This window comes from Passer montanus, unplaced genomic scaffold (genome assembly GCF_014805655.1).
Source record: "Passer montanus isolate IOZ18808 unplaced genomic scaffold, ASM1480565v1 scaffold7, whole genome shotgun sequence".
In the NCBI taxonomy this organism is placed as follows: Eukaryota; Metazoa; Chordata; class Aves; order Passeriformes; family Passeridae; genus Passer; species Passer montanus.
In genome coordinates this window covers 3,133,278-3,151,527 of record NW_024372147.1, presented here as the reverse complement: position 1 = coordinate 3,151,527, position 18,250 = coordinate 3,133,278, and the positions used below count along the sequence as shown (strand labels likewise).

Genomic DNA, 18,250 nt, shown 5'->3' with positions numbered 1-18,250 from the left:
TCTGCTGATCTTTTATATTCAGGTTAAGGAAAATATTTGAAAATTGGCATGGAATCCGTTTTTTAAATTACTAAGGAATTACTAAATAATCTAGATGGTTTTAAAGATCAGAACCCACTTTCTCTTCATGCCTTTGCAGTTCAGAAGTTGCTTCACTGATGTTAAACATAATCTGTATCCTTTCACTTTTATAATGAGCAAAAGTGAAGACCACTCTCTCAAAGGAGATCTTATTTGGAGGAGTTGACTCTTATAGGTGAGGATTTCAAACTGTTGTTTCCAAAATGCTACGACGGTGGTGAAGGGTGAGTGTGTGACATTATTCAGCAGCTGCTGAAGTGTGGTGAGATGAAGATGCTATTGTAGGTTGCAATGTGCAACCTAGGTGTGTGATTCTGAATCCCTTTATTAGAATTATTCAGTAGTTTACTATGTAGACATTAAGATAAAGTCCTGAAGAAAATTATTGTTGTTTACTCTCTACTCATTGAAGGAGACGCAGAATGCCATAGTATAATCAAGCAAATAGCTTTGTAGGCAGCTAAGGGCTTGATTTAGAGGCAGCAGCCAGTATTTGTGAACTGATATATGTGGTCTGTCTGGTGCTATCCAGCCAGGCTCTGGCAGAGCAACAGTGCTGTGATGTTCAGTGGGAGCTTCCAAGCTCTTCACGTGACTTCAGCCAGCTGTGAGTCAGTATGTTTTTCTTTTGTGCTACATTAAAAATGTTCCGTTGAAGAATAGGGTTGATATTCTTAAGGGCAAGCAGGGAAATTACATTTCTCAGTGTCGCCCACTACAAGTCAAAGCTTTTAGAGTATTAATGTTTGATGATAAGTAACATTAAGGTAAAGTAGTTGTGAAGAAGGTAAAAATAGACTTCAGTTAGGGGGAGGTTTTATTTCAGATCTCCCTCTAAATTAAACAGAAGAGCAACTTCCCCTTACAGGGTAGAGCTACATCTTTCTACTTCTTCCTTTCTCTCTGCTATGACATGGCTGCAAAGGCTTAACTTGTAACAGACTTGTTAAATGAGTAAGGAAGTGTAAGAGGACGCGACATGCTTATGGTAAATTATGTCTGTCTACTCTTTCTTCAAGGATTTCCAAGTGCATCAACTTTGCTTTACTGCTGTGTTTTGTACTTCTTTTACAAGTGTATTGCAGGGAAGTTATTGAATTAATTGCACTTAGACAAAAGTTCTTCTGGGTCCCAGCCAGTATGGTTGTGGAAAAGCAGTGGTTTCTTTTGGTTATTTTAGCTAGAAACTGGAATTATAAATCATTCATCTTAGAGAAACCAGTACCAGCTCAAAGTAAAGAATGCCCTGCTCTCCCCCACCTAGGGTTTCTTCTAAGGGATGCAATAAGAAAAAGAAAGATACCACAAATTCATACTACTACTCCCCAAATATAATTTATTTGGTCTATTTCCTGATGGACCGATACCAATCTTTTTATATAGACTGTGTGCTCATACTAAGATTTGTGTTTGATGTAAATTGTGAACTTCATTGGCTTCAGCAGAGCTGAACTATTTTATGCTGAGGCTTAACACAGGATCTAATACACTAACAAATTTTTGTGCAACAGTGTAACATGTCATGTTCTGGAGTTTCTTGTAGTGAGTGGTTCTGGTTAAATATTCATGTGATTAAAATTGCAATCTCAGATTTGGATTGGTGATATGTGTGTTTAAGTAATGGATCTGCATTTTGGCAGTATTTGTCAGGTTTGGGTTTTGTTTTGTTTTGTGGTTTGGTTTTTTTTGTTGGTTTTTTTTTTTTTTTTATGGCCTAATTCTTAGCTAGTGCAACTGGTTATTTTGTTTCTTTTCTTTGACTCTGAGTCTCTTCACACTTTGTGTTTCACTGTCCATTTTCCTCAATTCCTGCTCTTATGTGATTTTCCTATCTCTATTTGACCTTGAGGATTACTGTTGTTTGATAACTGATGACAGGATGAGGAAGGTACCTTTGAAAACTCTTGCATAACTTTATTTTAGCATTAGGTCCAAGTGGCAGAGAAGATGGATGATATTTAACTCAAAAATGAGTTCTTCAGGGCATGTTTAAAGGAAGTATGTTTATTGACTTTCAGGACTCTTAGATGAAGGAATTGATAGATGTTAATATACTATTTCATCACTATTACTTGCCAAAATATGTAAACTTACCAACCCACCAAAAAAATCCAACCAAACAAAATAGATTCATATATATTGAAATATTAAAGTACTCTGTCTTAAAAATTCAGGAAAGGAAATATGAAAAACAAAGCACTCTTATGTTCTAATGGATACACTTTGTTAAGCTTAGTCTGAAAAGTCTTGTGGAGCAGTCAATGTCATATGATGCTGTAATAATGTGTTCCATCTAGCATCAGGTATTCTTTTTACTGCTCTTCTTTTTCCCAAGGGACAATGGATGCCATTAGGGGAAACTTTTTACTTTTACTGGTGCATGGTGAGAGCATAGCCCAAGTCAGCACTGCAGCTTTGGAGGAGATCCCAACCCAACTCAACCCAACCTAACTCAGGCTTCTGTTGGGATTTAGAAACACAATAAATTTCTTTTAACAAGGTAATCCATGCACCAGCTCAGGTGCATGGATTACCTTTGGAAGAGCAATATACATTCTTACTAATTCACCAGAATTCCCTTTAAATAAATTCTAAAAAATGCTTTGAATGAAGAAAAGTTTTCTTTTAAAAAGAAAGACTCATTCATTTTAGGAGAACCTGCATCTTTGGCTAGTTTGTGATGCATGTGAAAACATATGTCTCTTTAACTTTTAATCTCTCTTTAAGTTTTTCTGGGACTGGGCTAATATTTTGAAACACATGGACCCTTTAGCAAGGCATTCGTTAAATCAGGCATACTTTCTGCCCATAATGTCAGAAAAATTGCAGTTTCCACTGATTTCTTCTTCCTGTACTGTGTGATTTCCACTGTGAATTTTTTTCTTCCTGTAGAAGAAGTAATGATACATTTGCTGTGAGCATTTTAATTTCCAGACTGTGGGATGTCACTTGGTATTTATAGATCTCACATGGTCATAATACAAAGGACTGGCTTGCATGCTCACACCCTTTTAGGCAGTTATTAAGGATGTGTGAGTGGACTCGGTACTTTAGTCTGATACAGCAGTTTCTTGTCTCTTAATTTCTGCTTGTGTGTATAGCATCAAGAAGTACAACCTCTCCTTTCTCAATTTTCCCATTGCCACACCTTGTAAAAAGAACTGAAATTACTTAGTGTCAGGGAAAAAATAAATGTAAAGAAGTGATTAAGTTAACAACATGAAGGAAAAGACTAGGGAAGTATGATTGTCTCTCTTAAGTGGGGATAACTCCAGTACTACCTTTAAACTTGCCCCCTTTGCTGTTGTTAAACCTGTGGGGTAATGACATGTGTGTTGGAGAATGGTGACATTGTAATCCAGCTTTATTTGGCCTTCAGGTTGACTTGCTTTCTTCATTTCCCCTGTGTAATAATGAGCTGCTCCCTTGATCCAAAGTACCATTGAAATGATGAGGAAGATTTTAAAGAGCACTTTTGTTTTGCAGCTGGTCTAATTAGGACTTAGAACTAATTACAGTAGGTCAGCAATCATGACTGACTTCCATAAATAAGTGCATGATTTCTGAACAGTCAGAAAGTCAAGGAAGGATCCACTTACATACTTCTTTCTGTTTTGCTTTTTCAACAGTTACATCGCAAACCAGCCAAATTTGGAAAGTATCAATGACAATGAGGTTGGATTTTATGTTGGACTTAAAAATCTGTGAGTATGAGATACATTTTATACAACTTTTTTTTCTGTATTTCTTTTATAGAAGCATGTAGAGACCTTATCAAGGTTATGCCTAACTTTGTGTGTTACTGAAGAAAGTAGTAAATCTTGCAGCTCAACCTTGTAGAGATTTCATCCAAACTCTTATTTTAATAGTGATTTTCATTACACTTTCCATCATATTTTAAATTAAACATTTTAACAGTTTTATTTATTTTCCTAGGACTGTGGTGGATTCAGGCCTAAGATTCGTGTCCCGTCATGCATTTGTGAAAAATGTGAACCTACAATACATGTAAGTAAGAATAATGTCTGCATTCTAAGTCAAAACTGCCCAACTCATGTTAATTTATTTATTGTTAATTTATTTCTATCTCTTAATCGATTTCTATCTCATTTGCATAATTTAAAAATATTTTAATGAGACAGACTTAGAATGGTCTTCTATTGTTAGTTGCCCTTAAATAAGACATATATGGTAAGGAACTGGTGGATCATAGAAACATACTGTGTGAAAAAACCATCCAGTTCTTTATTCTGTCTCTAGAAGTGTCTTTTGTGATAAGTAATGTAGCACAAAGAGTGTGTCTCTTGAGGGTATGATGTCCACAGTGTGCATTACACTCAGTGACATGGTTTGGACTAGCCCTAGTCTGATTTGATGAGCTGAGCATATTTTAGCAGCTGCAGTGCACGAGATGCATGCATGGAGCACATCTAATATTTTGATCAGTGTATGTGCCCAGAGACAGTGATATGACTATCAACTGAAACTCTACGGGTGATTCACGTAGAAGCTCACTTAAGATCAGAACCAATGCTCCCAGAGCAGAATATAGGAATGATGTTGCTTTCACACCCAAATGTGATTTGTAGTTCATGACCCATAGGAAGCAGAATTTGTAACTGCACGGCTTTTTGACTGTGTTTTCCTAGAATTGTTATGCTTTAGATTTAGCAAAGGATGAACTGATCAAAGTTCTCTTTCTACAACTTTTGTGCCTTCTGTGTGGGACAGACATAGAGTAGCTCACTTTGCTACTTACATGGGAAACTGTGGATCATATGAGTGGCTTAGTTCCTCGCAAATACCCTGTTTTAGCTAAATATTCCAAGTGTGTGCTTTAGTCCATACATCTTCAGTAGATGAACACTAACCTATAACAATAGTTAACCGAACCCTTTGCTTTATCCTAGTGAGACTGGGAAGACATAATGCCAAACCTTGGCTTTGTAAGACATGTGCTTGAAAAGGAAAGAACTGTTGAACAGAACACAGGGTTCTGTTTGATTTGATTGCTTTGCTCATGAGATGGAATCACTTTCTGACCGGTGTTTTCTAAACAACAGCAATTAATTTGTATAAGGAAGTAGACATGAATGCCCATTTCTGTCTTGACAGTAATTTCTGTCCTTAATATGGAACAGTCACCAGAGGAGTGTGAACCAGATCTTGCAAGCCTGTTAAATTTATATCACTTCATATAGTTTTTAATAAAGAGCTTTTACTATAATCAATTGGTAATACAGAGTAAATTCAAGTGTTTGCCTGTGTAACAGTTGCTCAGTGAATTATGGCTGTAAACTATGAAACTCCATAAAGCCAAGTGCATGTGCACTGGCTGTGGAAATGTGCAATAAGAACATGCTGTCTAAGGGGCATATTTGCAGAGAAAGATTTAGTGATTCTGCTGGGAAAGAAGTGGGATTCTCTCTCTGTGCAATGAGGCAGAACAAAGCAAATTCAAGTCTGTGATCAAAAGGAATATTGTGTTACATTTTTGCATCTTTTCCCCATGGCATTAGCTGCTTTGATGGAATCTATTGGGATACCGTATATAGATTAAGACACTGAATCTACTCATCTTGAAAGATGCTACAGAGAAGAACAGTGGAGCCAGAAGAAGCTTGTAAAGCAAGTAATATAAGTAATATAAGGAGGCTCAGAGCCTGAGTATGTTCAGAAGATTGAAAAGGAACATACAGCATTGCAATAGGTCAAAGAATAATGATCTGAAAATCAAAGAGGATTGATTTATATTAGATATGAGGAAGAAGTTTTTTGCAATAAGGGTGATGAAACACTGGCACAGGTTGCTCAGAGACATGGTGGATGCCTCAGCCCTGGAAGCATTCAGGGTTACATTGGATGGGGCTCTGAGCAAGCTGGTGTAGTTGAAGATGTTGGAGAGTTGGAACTAGATCATCTTTAAAGGTCCCTTAAAATATTCTATTATTCTATGCTTCCATGTTTGTCTTATAATTAAAAGAAGAATAGTTATGATGAGGAAAGGAATCAGTTCTCTCCACGACCATGAGTACAGTGTGAGAAATAAGGAGTTTAGTTTGGAGAAAGATCAAAAGAATTTTGGAAGGCCTTTCCAGCTGTCTGGGCAGGTAGACACCACCTAGAGAGTGTGATAACTGGTATGATCCTCTTGAGAAGATTTTTACCTGTTGCCTTAGGGAAATGAGTTTCTTCCAGTCACAAAATGAGTCTGTCTCCAGTGTTTGCTTTTAACCAAAACTTAGACAGGTAAACAAGTTTTCAGAAAACTGACTGTTGAACAGAAGAGAGAGACCTTATCAAAGTTACCACTTAAAGGAAAAGTATCATTGTACATATGTGAGCTGCTAGGCTTTAAAGAATCCAGTTGGATAAAATGCCTCTAAAAGTTTTTCAGCCATAGCAGGAGCTTCATTTGAGCATGCAGTCAAACTGGGAATATGTGTCTGCTGGTAAGCAGACTTTGGTAGAGCTGTAACTCATGAAGCTCCTTGTTAGAAACAAATTAGACTGACTTGACATCTGTTCAGTTGATATGGATGAGTTCTTGATGCAGAATACTTACATTATGAACCAGAAGATTATCCAGTCTTGTACTGTGTTTCCTTTTGGTGGGGATTTAGTAATGTTGGCAGACACAGGATAAGCCCAGATAAGATGGAAAATATTAAGTGGCACCAGCTGCTCTAGATGCACAGGACAAAGAAGTAAGTATAGAGGTATTTTTTTACTGAGGCTGATCTGTTATCCCTGCAAAATGCATTTGTTTGTTTTCTTTGGCAAGTTATTATGCACACTAAAATGTTTCTGAAAGCCCCACTGAATCATGGCTTGTTGTCATCAGCAATAAAATTCCTGTTGACTGCCTGTGAAGGAAGTATAGCTCTTGTTGTGGTTGGGACAGTGAAAACTATTAAGTGCAAACAGAATTTCATTTTGCAAGGGTAATGTACAGTACAGGTTTTGAGAAGTCTTACATTTTATTTGGAAACAAATTTTTTACTATCCCATAAAGAAAACTAAAAACATTTTTCTGAAGATGGAGATAACTTTATAAAAAAATTAATGCTGTGATACTGTTACAGCTTTCTTTTTTGTTCTATGAAAAATCTTTTGATATAGTTAAGAAGCTAAGTAGTATTTATTTTATGGATTATACAGGAATATCAGTTTAAAAAAGCTTATTAACATGCATTTTCTCAAGGCCTTTTTTGTCATTTCCTTATTTCTTTGGGAAAGCTTAAGTGTCTTTCTAAAATTATCTATCATGACAAGATTTGAGTAATAACATAAACAACAGGAAAATGAATGTCCTAATAGATGCTATTAAAGTGTAATTAATAGCCTTGCTGATCTAATTTTGATGTTTTCACTGCCCGTAGACTCAAGTTAGCCAACAGTTTCATTTTTGTAGTGCTGTAGTTTATAAGCTTATTTGCTGCTAACAGCAATGGACCTGTGTAATACACATGCATATTGTCAGTACCTTTAAATGTGAAAACATTTCCCAACAAGTGCCTTTTTACAAAAACTTTAAAAAATAGTTGTTATGTGCCAATCTGCATCTAAGTGCATCACTGAATCATAGATTGCGAGTGTAGTGTGTATGTACAGCTCCAGGTATTAAAATGTATTTGTATCTCTACACTTTTCAGGTTTAGGTAAGGCAGCCAAAGGAAACCATTTGAGATCAACTTTGCAGCAGATTTCCCCTCGTTTGCACACACGGCTGATTCCAGCCATAGGCAGGGCAGGGTGTTGCCTGTGGAGTGAGACTGAGTGTAGCAAAATGGCCATGTCTTCACCTCTTTCCCCCAGTTCTCCTTAGATCTGTTCCGTCCTTTCTTGCCTCCCCTTTTCAGAAGCACTATAGATGATAGAACTCTATAAATTAACTATAGAATTCTATAGATAGAGCTATAGATGATAGAACATGATGCTAGCTCTGCAAATCTTTATGTGGCTTCTCAGTCTGGTTTTGTTCGACTCATATTGGTACTGGTTTGCTTTTAGATGAATTAAGGCTAGCAAGTTTAAAGTGAGCTTGATATTTTCAAATACAGGCATACTTTTGACTGAATCTGGGTCCTTTCCCTAAAGTTTAGATTTGGAGCCAGGCGCTGTACTCTTGACATTTTTTTCCTATAATAAAATACCCTTTAGAACCTCAGATGTATTTTCTTTGGGCTGCTTGCTGTGGTCTTTTTTGTGCAGCTGAATTGGGAAATTAATTAATATTCTCTTTCCATGAAAGTGGAAGTGGGATCATTGACTACTTCAAAGTAAACCTGGCAGTGATTTTTTTTTCACTTAACATGAATTAAGGAGACCGCAATAGAGATATCTGTAGTCAATAAATAAGTGATAACTTTATGAAAAAAAAAAAAATAAATTTTATATAATTTGTCAAAGTATCGCTTAAGGTGATACATTTACAGCAGTGGTCTGCAGGTAAAGCTCATTTCATATCTGGTTGTGTTTTGGGAAAGGTAGGATTTATTTGATCTGCAGGTAAGAGAGGCATGCCTTGTCTGGCAATACCATAGGGGCCCCCATACATGCCTCTCATCAGTATGGGAGCAGAAGATCTTCCTGTGTGGTGAGTGAAGAGTTTCCCATGGAGCGATGGGGTTTGATGTGGCTCCATGTTGGAGGCAAAAGCCCAAGTCGGTATGAAAATCCTGCTTCTTTTAGTCAAATTCCCAACACAAAGCATATGCATACTAGGAAAAAAATGCATAGTGACAATTTTTGCTTGAACATAACTTCTGTTCTATATGCAAATTGCTCCTTAATGTTGATTTATATGATCAGGGTCCATGAGTTCACCTGACTAATGAAATAGTAGCTCTTGTGTTTTGCTCTCACATGTAAGGACCAGTCAGTTTGTAAACTTCAGACTCTTTGCCAGAAGGAATCAGTGATGAAATATAATCTGTTTGATTCTGCTCGAAACAGTTTTAGAATATCCAACGTGTAATTTATGTGAAAATTATCTTGTACTCAAAGATCAACACCTGAAAGTTTCAAAGTAAATACTGTGTTCTTTAGTCAGATAAAAAAAAAATATACTTAATCTTGGGGTTTAGATGCAATGCAACGGTAAGTGTGGAGCCCCTATGGAACCTTTATTATACCACATAAAACTCATGGTATTTTGGTTCATAACACTGATTTGTGCTTTACTGCTGACAGTTAAACAGTTTACTGCCCTCACTACCTTTAATTCATAGACTGATAAGACTGTACAAAAACACAATAATTTTGCTTTGGGGTGGAGAAAGCAGTTTTGTAAGCTATGAGGGGAGAAGTATTTCTGTTTCCTATCAACATTTCTTTGTTCTGCATAATGGGAGAAGACCTTTCACTTAATTACCACTGAAAACCGTAAATGCTTAATTGACATAAAAAAGCCCAATATAGGCATTTTACAGTTTTCCTTTTGATCTTCCATGTGGGTGCATATTGCACATACAATTTGAAAAGAACAACTAAAAAGCTCTGATGCGGATGTGTGCTAGCATGTGAGGAGGGCTTATATGAGTACAGAGTTTGGTGCAGCATCAAAGAAAGGGATACACCCATTTCACATGAATAAATTGAGCATATAATTAACACCTGGACTCTGCAAAATAGTTTTGAAACACAGTTAAATCTGCTGCTTTTCTGCAGTTGACAAAGTGCTAAAAGTGAAAATATTGATCCCTGTTGAGTTTGATATTGAATGTACTTGACATTAGATGCTGAGTGGACTCAAGTTCTTGAAACTCTTCAAACCATCAAGTAAGACTGAACACTACCCTTTTACAACTGAAGTCAAAGGACTTTTGGAGCTGGTTCTAGTTCTTAATTGCTTTTTCAAGAGACGCAAATTGTATTTTTAGTGTAAGAAGAAGCAATTCTAATTAATGCAATCTTTCTCTTTTGCCATAGCAATTTATCCAGAAACAAGCTCTCAAGTTTGTCCAAGAAGCCTTTTCGCCATCTGGGTTTGTCTGATCTGTAAGTTGTCATTTCTTAAAATATAAGTTTATTTTTGGCTGGAATGGAAGAATAACACTTCAAAGTTTGTTCTCTTGAAGGTAGAGGAATTAGAAGTACAGTTCTAGTCCAAAGAAAGCATCAATTCTGGACACTTAAATGCAGAGAAATTTTTATTCCAGGGCTTCAAGGAGGTTAGGTATATATTTTAAAGCAATGTAGAGGTCAAAGCAGCCTCTTCCTTCAGCTTTAAGATATTTTATTGTGAGATTACTTCACACAAAACTAATGGTGTTTATTTAGGTATTTGAACTAGTGAAAATACAGTCTTTTGCACATATTCATATAAGATTGTCTCTCTTACTCTTACAGTGGTGTGGCTGGCTATTTAAGAGTATTTTTATTTTCTCAAATTATTGAGTTTCACTATGCTTTATGTAATTATTTAGCAATGAAAGCACTGGTAAACATTTCTTTATTGATTTTTTTCAATACTAACATTTTTATTCTCTGTTACATCTGCCATATATTCTTATTGATACATGTTCCAAAGTTTTGGTCATCCTGTGCATTCTCTGCTAATATGCAGAGGGTCTGCAGGTGTTCTGGGAGATCTTTTGGCTGCAGAGGAGAGGGAGGTTGCTCTCCTGGATCTCAGAACAGAGTCAGAATTTGTCCAAAGTGCCAATCCAAGTATTAATTACCTGACATGTAATCCTAGTCCTCTTCTGGTAGACTTCAGCATGTGAGAAGTGAAGTGAACAAAGCTCAGTGGCACAAAAAGAGGTTATGCCCCTTAGGTATACTTTGTAGATAATTAAATTGGTATAATTATTTTCTTTATGGCCCTGGGAACACTGCTCACTGGAATATTCTTTAATAACTTGAGCTGAGCTCTCTAATGAGGAGTCTAGGTAGTTGCAAAGCTCTCCCATTGCTCCATGTCCCTTGTTGTTCTGTTGCTTGTGCATGAAGAAGCAGGGCAAATGTAGTGGGAGTGAACCGGATATGGGAAAAATGGATATTGTGAAGGTTAAAGAGAGTAGTATTTGTCGTATGGAGGCAATGCACGATGACGTACAAGTTGAGAGAAGAAGGGGATACAAAATTGAGGTAGAGTGTTGTGGGCTTGGCAGAGGGAGTGTAGGACTAGAGAAACTGAAGTTATGCAAACAAATGTGATAAAGTGAGATAAAGAGATGTGGGGGAAATGAGGGAAAGAAAGTGGAGGGATAAAAGCAGAGCCTCAAAGGAGGACAAGCAGTGATAAAATCAGTATAGCTGAACAATTCTGTTGATAAGAGTTTAATACATAGCTGCAAGATCAGAAACAGAAGAGAGGAGGAAGAGTGTTGGTAGGTGAATCTGAGATATGAATGTTGTCATTAATAGCTTCTGAAAAGCTTCCCCTCAATCTGACAAACAAGTATGTTTGTCCTATCAGTACCTTTGCATATAAAAATGTAAAGGGATGACAAGTTTAGAATGTGTAGCAGAGGTTAGTCACCAGGTATTACAGAGCAGGAGATGCCACTATGGAAGGTTTCTTCTAGAATAAATGAACTGCAGCCATAAAATTAGAGCAAACAACATAAAGACTCGGAATTTGTTTACTGTAGGTCAGAATTTTTTTTCACACACATGTCTGTAAAGGGTCATTATAAGTACAGCATCCAGCCAATGATGTGCCTAACTCCTTAAATGGGTTTAGCACAAAATAAAACACGTGAAGAAGCCTGCTCAGCCATTGGGCAAGAGAAATTTCTCTTTATCAGGAAACCATAGTATGAAACAGAAGTAAATGTCACTGTTTTGAAAATGCATGAGATAGGCTTTGACCCAAAGTTATCATGTTCGTACTATGTCTTGTGCAAACAATTTTTGTTCATGCTGTGTGTTAAAGTCCAGAGGATGACTTCTGTAAATACAAATTGCTCCTTCAGACTCTTTTGAGGATCCATGCTATTGTTTCTCCTCAAAGAACTTGAGATGGCTTTTGGGGAAACTGCTCTAATAAGACAATTTTTTTCATGATTTGCACACTTCATGTCTTCAGGAGGCATTTGTGAGTGTAGATTCTGCAAGAAACTTGAGCTTCTGTACATCAAAAATACCTATAAAACTTTGTTAAGAATGACTGTTCTCTTGGTAATGAAATGCCTTAAACAGACACTTGCCCATCCACTTTATTGGATCTCATGTATGCCAGTAGAAGGCGAAATAATACTGGTCACTCTTTATGTAGATATGTTTCCGTTCATATTTAACACGCATGTAATTGCATTACACTGTTGTGTAGCTTTGTTAAATTTTAAAACTGCAATTTGTTAAGTTTGCTAAGCTGCAGTTTAAATTCCATGCAGGGTACTGTATCAATTTCTATTTCAGGGCTATTTTTTCATTTAGTATTTCTTCATGACATTGCCTACGGTTTTACTGTGAGGTTTTTCTAGAGTGTTGTAGCAGATGAATTTTAAAGATTAGGCAAAATCCTTTTTTGTGATTAAAGTTGGTAGAGTGTGTCTATAATCCAAGACTGTTTGACTTTATAAAGAATTTACCACTCCACAGCAGTAAACCATTTCTGAGGTAACTGAGTGGTAGCTCAGGTGTAGGAGAGATGAATTCTAATAACTTCCTGATTTATTAAATAAAATGGATCTTCTTGAGCAGCCATTCTCCACGGGCTCCTGACTTACACTGATGAATTTGAAATAGTAGCCAAATCCCTTGCGTGGTCTCTCCTGCCTGTGATATTCTGGGCCCTCAGTGGATGCAGCGCTTAATTCCCTTCATGGAAACTGCTACCAACTTGGCAGTTTACTCTGCACTGAGCTTACCAAGGGTGCATGCGTTATTAAAGGGTGCATGTCTTAATTAAAGGGTTCATCCTGCCTTCCTTAACCTTCCTAATGAACTTGCATCTTTGCCCAGCTGAATGTTTGAAGCTCCCCTGCCCCTCATTTTTTCCCCATGCGTGAGACACTGCATGTCTTAATTAAAGGGTTCATCCTGCCTTCCTTAACCTTCCTAATGAACTTGCATTTTTGCCAGCTGAATGTTTGAAGCTCCCCTGTCCCTCATTTTTTCCCCATGTGTGAGACATCTTCTAAATAAATTGGTGTTTAACCTTGCAAATAAATTGGTGTTTTTTCCTGTAGGATATTGGTGGATAATCCATTCAAGTGTTCCTGTGAAATCATGTGGATCAAGAAATTTCAAGAGACCAAGTTTTACACAGAAACTCAGGACTTATATTGCATAGATGAGAACAACAAGAAGACAGCCTTGCTGGATATGAAGGTCCCAAACTGCGGTAATATTCTTTTAACATAAAACTACTGCTAAATTATTGTAAGCCAGGGAGAAACAAATATGCTTTTCTATAAAGTACTTCTCAGAATGAGAACAATGGAAAGGTTGGTGGTCTTTCAGTGGTCTTTTACCCCACATGGAATGGTTCTTGAACTTCACAGAATCACAGAATATCCTGAACTGGAAGGGACCCATCAGGATGATGGAGTCCAACTCCTGGCCCTGCACGGGACACCCCAGGTAACACCGTGTACCCAAGAGCATTGTCCAAATTTTTTTGAAGTCAGGCAGGATTGGTGCTGGGACGAGTTCCATGGGGAGTCTGTTCCAATGCCCAAGCAGACTCCTGATATCCAGCCTAAACTCCCCCGACTTTTCTTCATACCATTTCCTTGAGTCCTGTCATTGGTTACAAGTGGGAAGAGATCAGTGCCTGCCCCTCCTCTTCCCCTCATGGGGAAGTTGAAGAACCCAGTGAAGCCTTCCATTAGTCTCTTGCAGGCTAAGTGATCTCAACCACACCTCATACGGCTTTCCTCAAGGCCCCTCACCAGTTCATGTAAACTTGTTCATTTTTCTCTTGATCCTTTAAGAATGTACCATTATTCAAGTGCAAGGAAACAGAATACTGATTATAGATAGCAAACAAGTATTATACAGAATGCATGTGCCTTTTTTGAGCTAAATATTAGTGTTTCCAAACTCAACAGACATTCATAGCTCAATTTTACCTACTTGAATTTTTTTCCAGGTATTTATAGCTAATGAAGTCTCTCTCTCTGTTTGCTTTCAAAAATACTAGTATTAGGGGCATAGGAAGAAAATGCAGAACTTGAGCCAAATTAGCAAGAGCTCTGTTCTCCATACAAGTGAAGCTCTACTGAGTTCACTTTAAAGGCTATACAAAAGAGTTATATCAATCTTAGGTCTGTGGCATATTGCAACATACTATTTTAGATATATGGATCTAGAAAAATATTGAATATTATATATCAATAAGGCCATCTCCTTGCCTTTTTTATATACAGTTTTGCTGCCTACGTATAGTCCTGGGATAGCTGGGGAAAGGTTTCACTCACTAGCTGGAGATTCCTACTCCTCTGTATGTAAGGGGCAGAAATGGGGTCTTTCTAACATGATGACACATCTGCTGAACTCTAGAAGTAGAGTGGGAAACTGGGGTCCCCAGCAACAGGCAGGCAGGCAGGAAGGAAAGAGAGCAAGAGAATCTTCATGAAGGGTTGATTTGGACAGGAAAAGCTATAAATGAATGTGACCAGTAGGAGAAATGATACCTTTTCTCCTTCCATCTTTGCCCATTGAGCATCATTTTCTCCACTGCCTGTGTGGAGGGTGTGACATCCTCTGAATAGTAGTTGCCAGCAAAGAACAGCCATGGTGGGGACCACTGCAGCAAGTGCAGCATTTACTGTCAATAATGTGTTTGTGGCCCCATATCACTGTTGATCTTGTGCCCAGCTTCTTTCTGGGGCCAGGTGTGGTGGCAGAAATGGTGTTAGTGTCTCATGCAATCAAAAAATCCCCACATGTTCTGGAAGTCTTGTGAGCTGCAGAGTTGGTTTTGTGTGCTCCAGGATCTGATTTACCTGAAATGAGAGAGATACAATACCTAGCTGAGCTAAATGGACCCAACCTTCTGCTCCAGCTGGATGAACTAGAAGGTAAATTAATGTGCTGGGTGTAGAGAGGTCGGCTGTTGGACTGAGATCAATTATTGCAAGAGAGAAACTCCAGCTCATTTTGTAACATTCTTGGCTGGCACATCTAGAAGCTACCAGGTTGCTAGGATTTTCATTTGAAAACTTTTAATGTTAAATTCCCAGAATTAAACCTGTGAGAGTTTAGTTCTTTCCCCTGATTTCTTAACCATCTGCAGCCAAAAGAGGCTTGTCTCTGGGCCCTGGATGCTGTTTAGGTGTATGTGTGTACACATGCATGCATCTTGTGGGCATATCTTGACTAAAATACTTGTCATGACAAGGAAAGGTGGTACTTCCAACTAGAAGAGGAAGAGGAGGAGGGAAGGTGAGTATATACAACACTTGGACTGGAATTTGCAGTATGTGTAATTTGCATATAGAAAACATGCATTGTATTGAAGATCTGAGTGGATGCCAGCATATGCCTACAGATAATTTATGTTAGTTTACAGAGCCCAAATACCACCAAATTTTACATCACTTTTCCTCCCCCTTTTTTTCTTTTGTTTTAGCAGCTGTTTCATCTTAATTTACTTTTTCAAAATTAACCAATGCAGGACATAGATTTTTCATAAAGATGACAGCACATTCTTTTCCTAGACATAGAGTAGAGAATGCCTGGTGAAGAGCAATGATATTGGTGGGCTGGAAAATTCAGTGGCTCTTGGTTTCAGTATCTTTGCAGGTATTTTTCTGTATTTTAAAGGACAAGACTTAGTTTCAAAACAAAACCACAGATGAAGCTGGTATATTTCATTTCCAGAACCTTTAGGGAGGCTAATATGTAGAACTGAAATAGAAGAGAAATTAAACTTTTGACATATTGAATTTTTTTTTCCTGTGAACCCTTTTTTAGATGTTTTTTAGCTCCCTTTAATGTGGAGAGAAATATTTGGGTGTGTAAACTTCTGCTTTTTTATAGTGAAACATTTTCTCTGCTTTTCTAATTTTCTCTGCTAATGAAATGGTTCCATCTCATCTTCTTGATGAATTTGTTTTTTCTTTCATTTTTTTAAAAATTTGTAAACTAAGCAAAAGTGCAGTCTTTGTGTTACTAAGGGGTTACTTCATAATGTTATAGTAGGAGGCTTATGCAGTTTTTTTGAAAATAAAGAAGTGTTTTGATAATAGGATGTTTTTCTGCTGTGTGCTGTAAATGAATCTTTTGCTGGGTAGTAGGTAGAGGCCGATGTGATTTATTGATCATAGGGCTTTGGTTTGTAGGTAATTGATGAGAAAATTAGCAAATTTCTGTGGTACTTTGCTAACTGTTTGTACGGTACGAGTGTTCAATAATGTGCTGATTAAAGACTGCCATTTAGATGTAATCAACTTTATGATTTAATTTCTTGAGGTTTAAAGTCAGGTATGCTCACTCACTATCTAGAAGATCCTTTCCAGCTGCAATATTAAAAGTATCAATCAATAATTATTTTTCCAACTGCATTTGAAATGTATGTAGATACGATGAAAATTATCAAATTCTTCTGTGTTTGAGGATCACATGTAATTACTGGAAATTACAACTGAAAATCAAAGATTTTCAAGTTGCATCTACCACAGAGCCTTTTGTGTATAGAGGTGGTGATGTTCAGATTTGCCATTTGTTCAGAGAATTTGCCAGTTGTCTGTACAGCATGGACGGCACCACCACCTGGGACATCTCCTTTTGTTTCCATCTGGTAAATAGCACTAGTAAATCAATAAAGAGAACTAAATTAATAAACACTTTATTCTTATTAATGCTTCTAAGCTCTGTTGGCTATTACCACCTTAGAAGAGAGGCATGTTCTGTGCCTTGGTTAAGGTCACTCAAAAGACTGTCAGTCTGCAGATCACCTGGAGCTTGCTGAATGCCAGGGAGGCAGGACCACATCCTTGGGACTGATTGTTGGTGTGTTGCTTGCACCTCTGGCAGACAGTTACTGAGCCATTACCATTGATTTCAGTGATATGGAAAGAAGTCTTTTTATCTTCTGGTGTTTTGGGAAAAGGCGTGGCTGCTACAGCTGTCTCTGCAGTCCTGTACAGAATTTGTATTGCTTTGCATCTCAGTCTAGTTAATGGCATTTTGCCTTATCTGGCCAATTTAGTTTTGTATGGAGAAGTGATGCTGAGTCTTTCTTTCAGGTTTGCTTACTATGCTAGCTTTGGATGCTTTTTTTATCATATATTGTTTCTTTAGGTGCCTGCTTTCTTATCAGTGGTCACATATGCTAGCTACAATTTACTGAACAATGTTGCAGATTAGTTCCCTGTGCTAATTTGCTTTACATATCATTAAGGTATATCCAGAATGGCTGGCTGTTTACATCTGCAACAGAACTGTTGTTGTGTCTAAGACCTGTGTGATGTAATGATGCTTACATTCTTTGCCTGTCTTTTCTCCTGCACACAGACTACTGTGGTGTTGCTTTTAGTGCATACTAGGATAATTGTGTATGCCCGGAAAAATTTTGGAAGTTGTTGTAATGTAGAATTTCAAGCTTCAACAAAGTAATTGTTTTCCCATTTCTTGCTTGTTGGGGAAACCCATGATTTTTTACAGGCAATTGCTCAGATGACTGAAAATGGACTGGAACTGGGTCTAGCTTCATTTAAGCCTGTTTCTGGTGATTTTGCTTTTCGTGCTAGAGGTAAATAAGTAAGTGTTAAAACGAGACTGGAGGCAGTTGGTTATAAATCCTAAGAAGGAATAAAGGCAAACTGAAGGATTGACACTTTTGTTTATTTGAATTTGCAGAAAAGATTTGTAGTATTACTGAGCCAATAAAATAAGCATTAGATCTTAAGCAATCACAGTACAATGCAGTCTAAAACCACAAGCAAAGGCATAATCCAGTGGGTGTTGATATTTTTTTTCTACTATCAGCTAGATTTCACTGATAAGACTATTAGAAGGAGAATATTACAGGCAAAATTGAGTTTTAGAAAAGCCTTAAATGTTCTCAGTGTTTACGTTTCAGAATATTCATGGATTCTCTATCCTATGTTGTTTATTTTGGCACAAGAACTAGATGTGGTGAATGATGTGTAGTGGCAAACTCTTCTTATTTTCTCTGTAAGAGTTTTAATTCTTATCTGTGATTGTGAGCTATGTGAGAAACTTCATTTTTTTTTGTGAGACTTTGACAGTAATGGGGTTCACTGTT

At 37.4% G+C, this 18,250-nt stretch overlaps 1 protein-coding gene across 6 annotated transcripts in view; it reads left to right on the top strand.

Moving 5' to 3' along the window:
• Nucleotides 1-18,250, top strand: part of NTRK2 (neurotrophic receptor tyrosine kinase 2) — a 196,596-nt gene that overhangs the window by 15,723 nt on the left and 162,623 nt on the right. For all 6 annotated transcript variants that reach the window (XM_039729678.1, XM_039729683.1, XM_039729679.1 and 3 more), the window contains exons 2-5: nucleotides 3,711-3,785; nucleotides 4,018-4,089; nucleotides 10,015-10,083; nucleotides 13,224-13,378. In XM_039729678.1, the coding sequence (XP_039585612.1) occupies nucleotides 3,711-3,785; nucleotides 4,018-4,089; nucleotides 10,015-10,083; nucleotides 13,224-13,378 (371 nt within the window). The remainder of the gene's footprint in view (nucleotides 1-3,710; nucleotides 3,786-4,017; nucleotides 4,090-10,014; nucleotides 10,084-13,223; nucleotides 13,379-18,250) is intronic.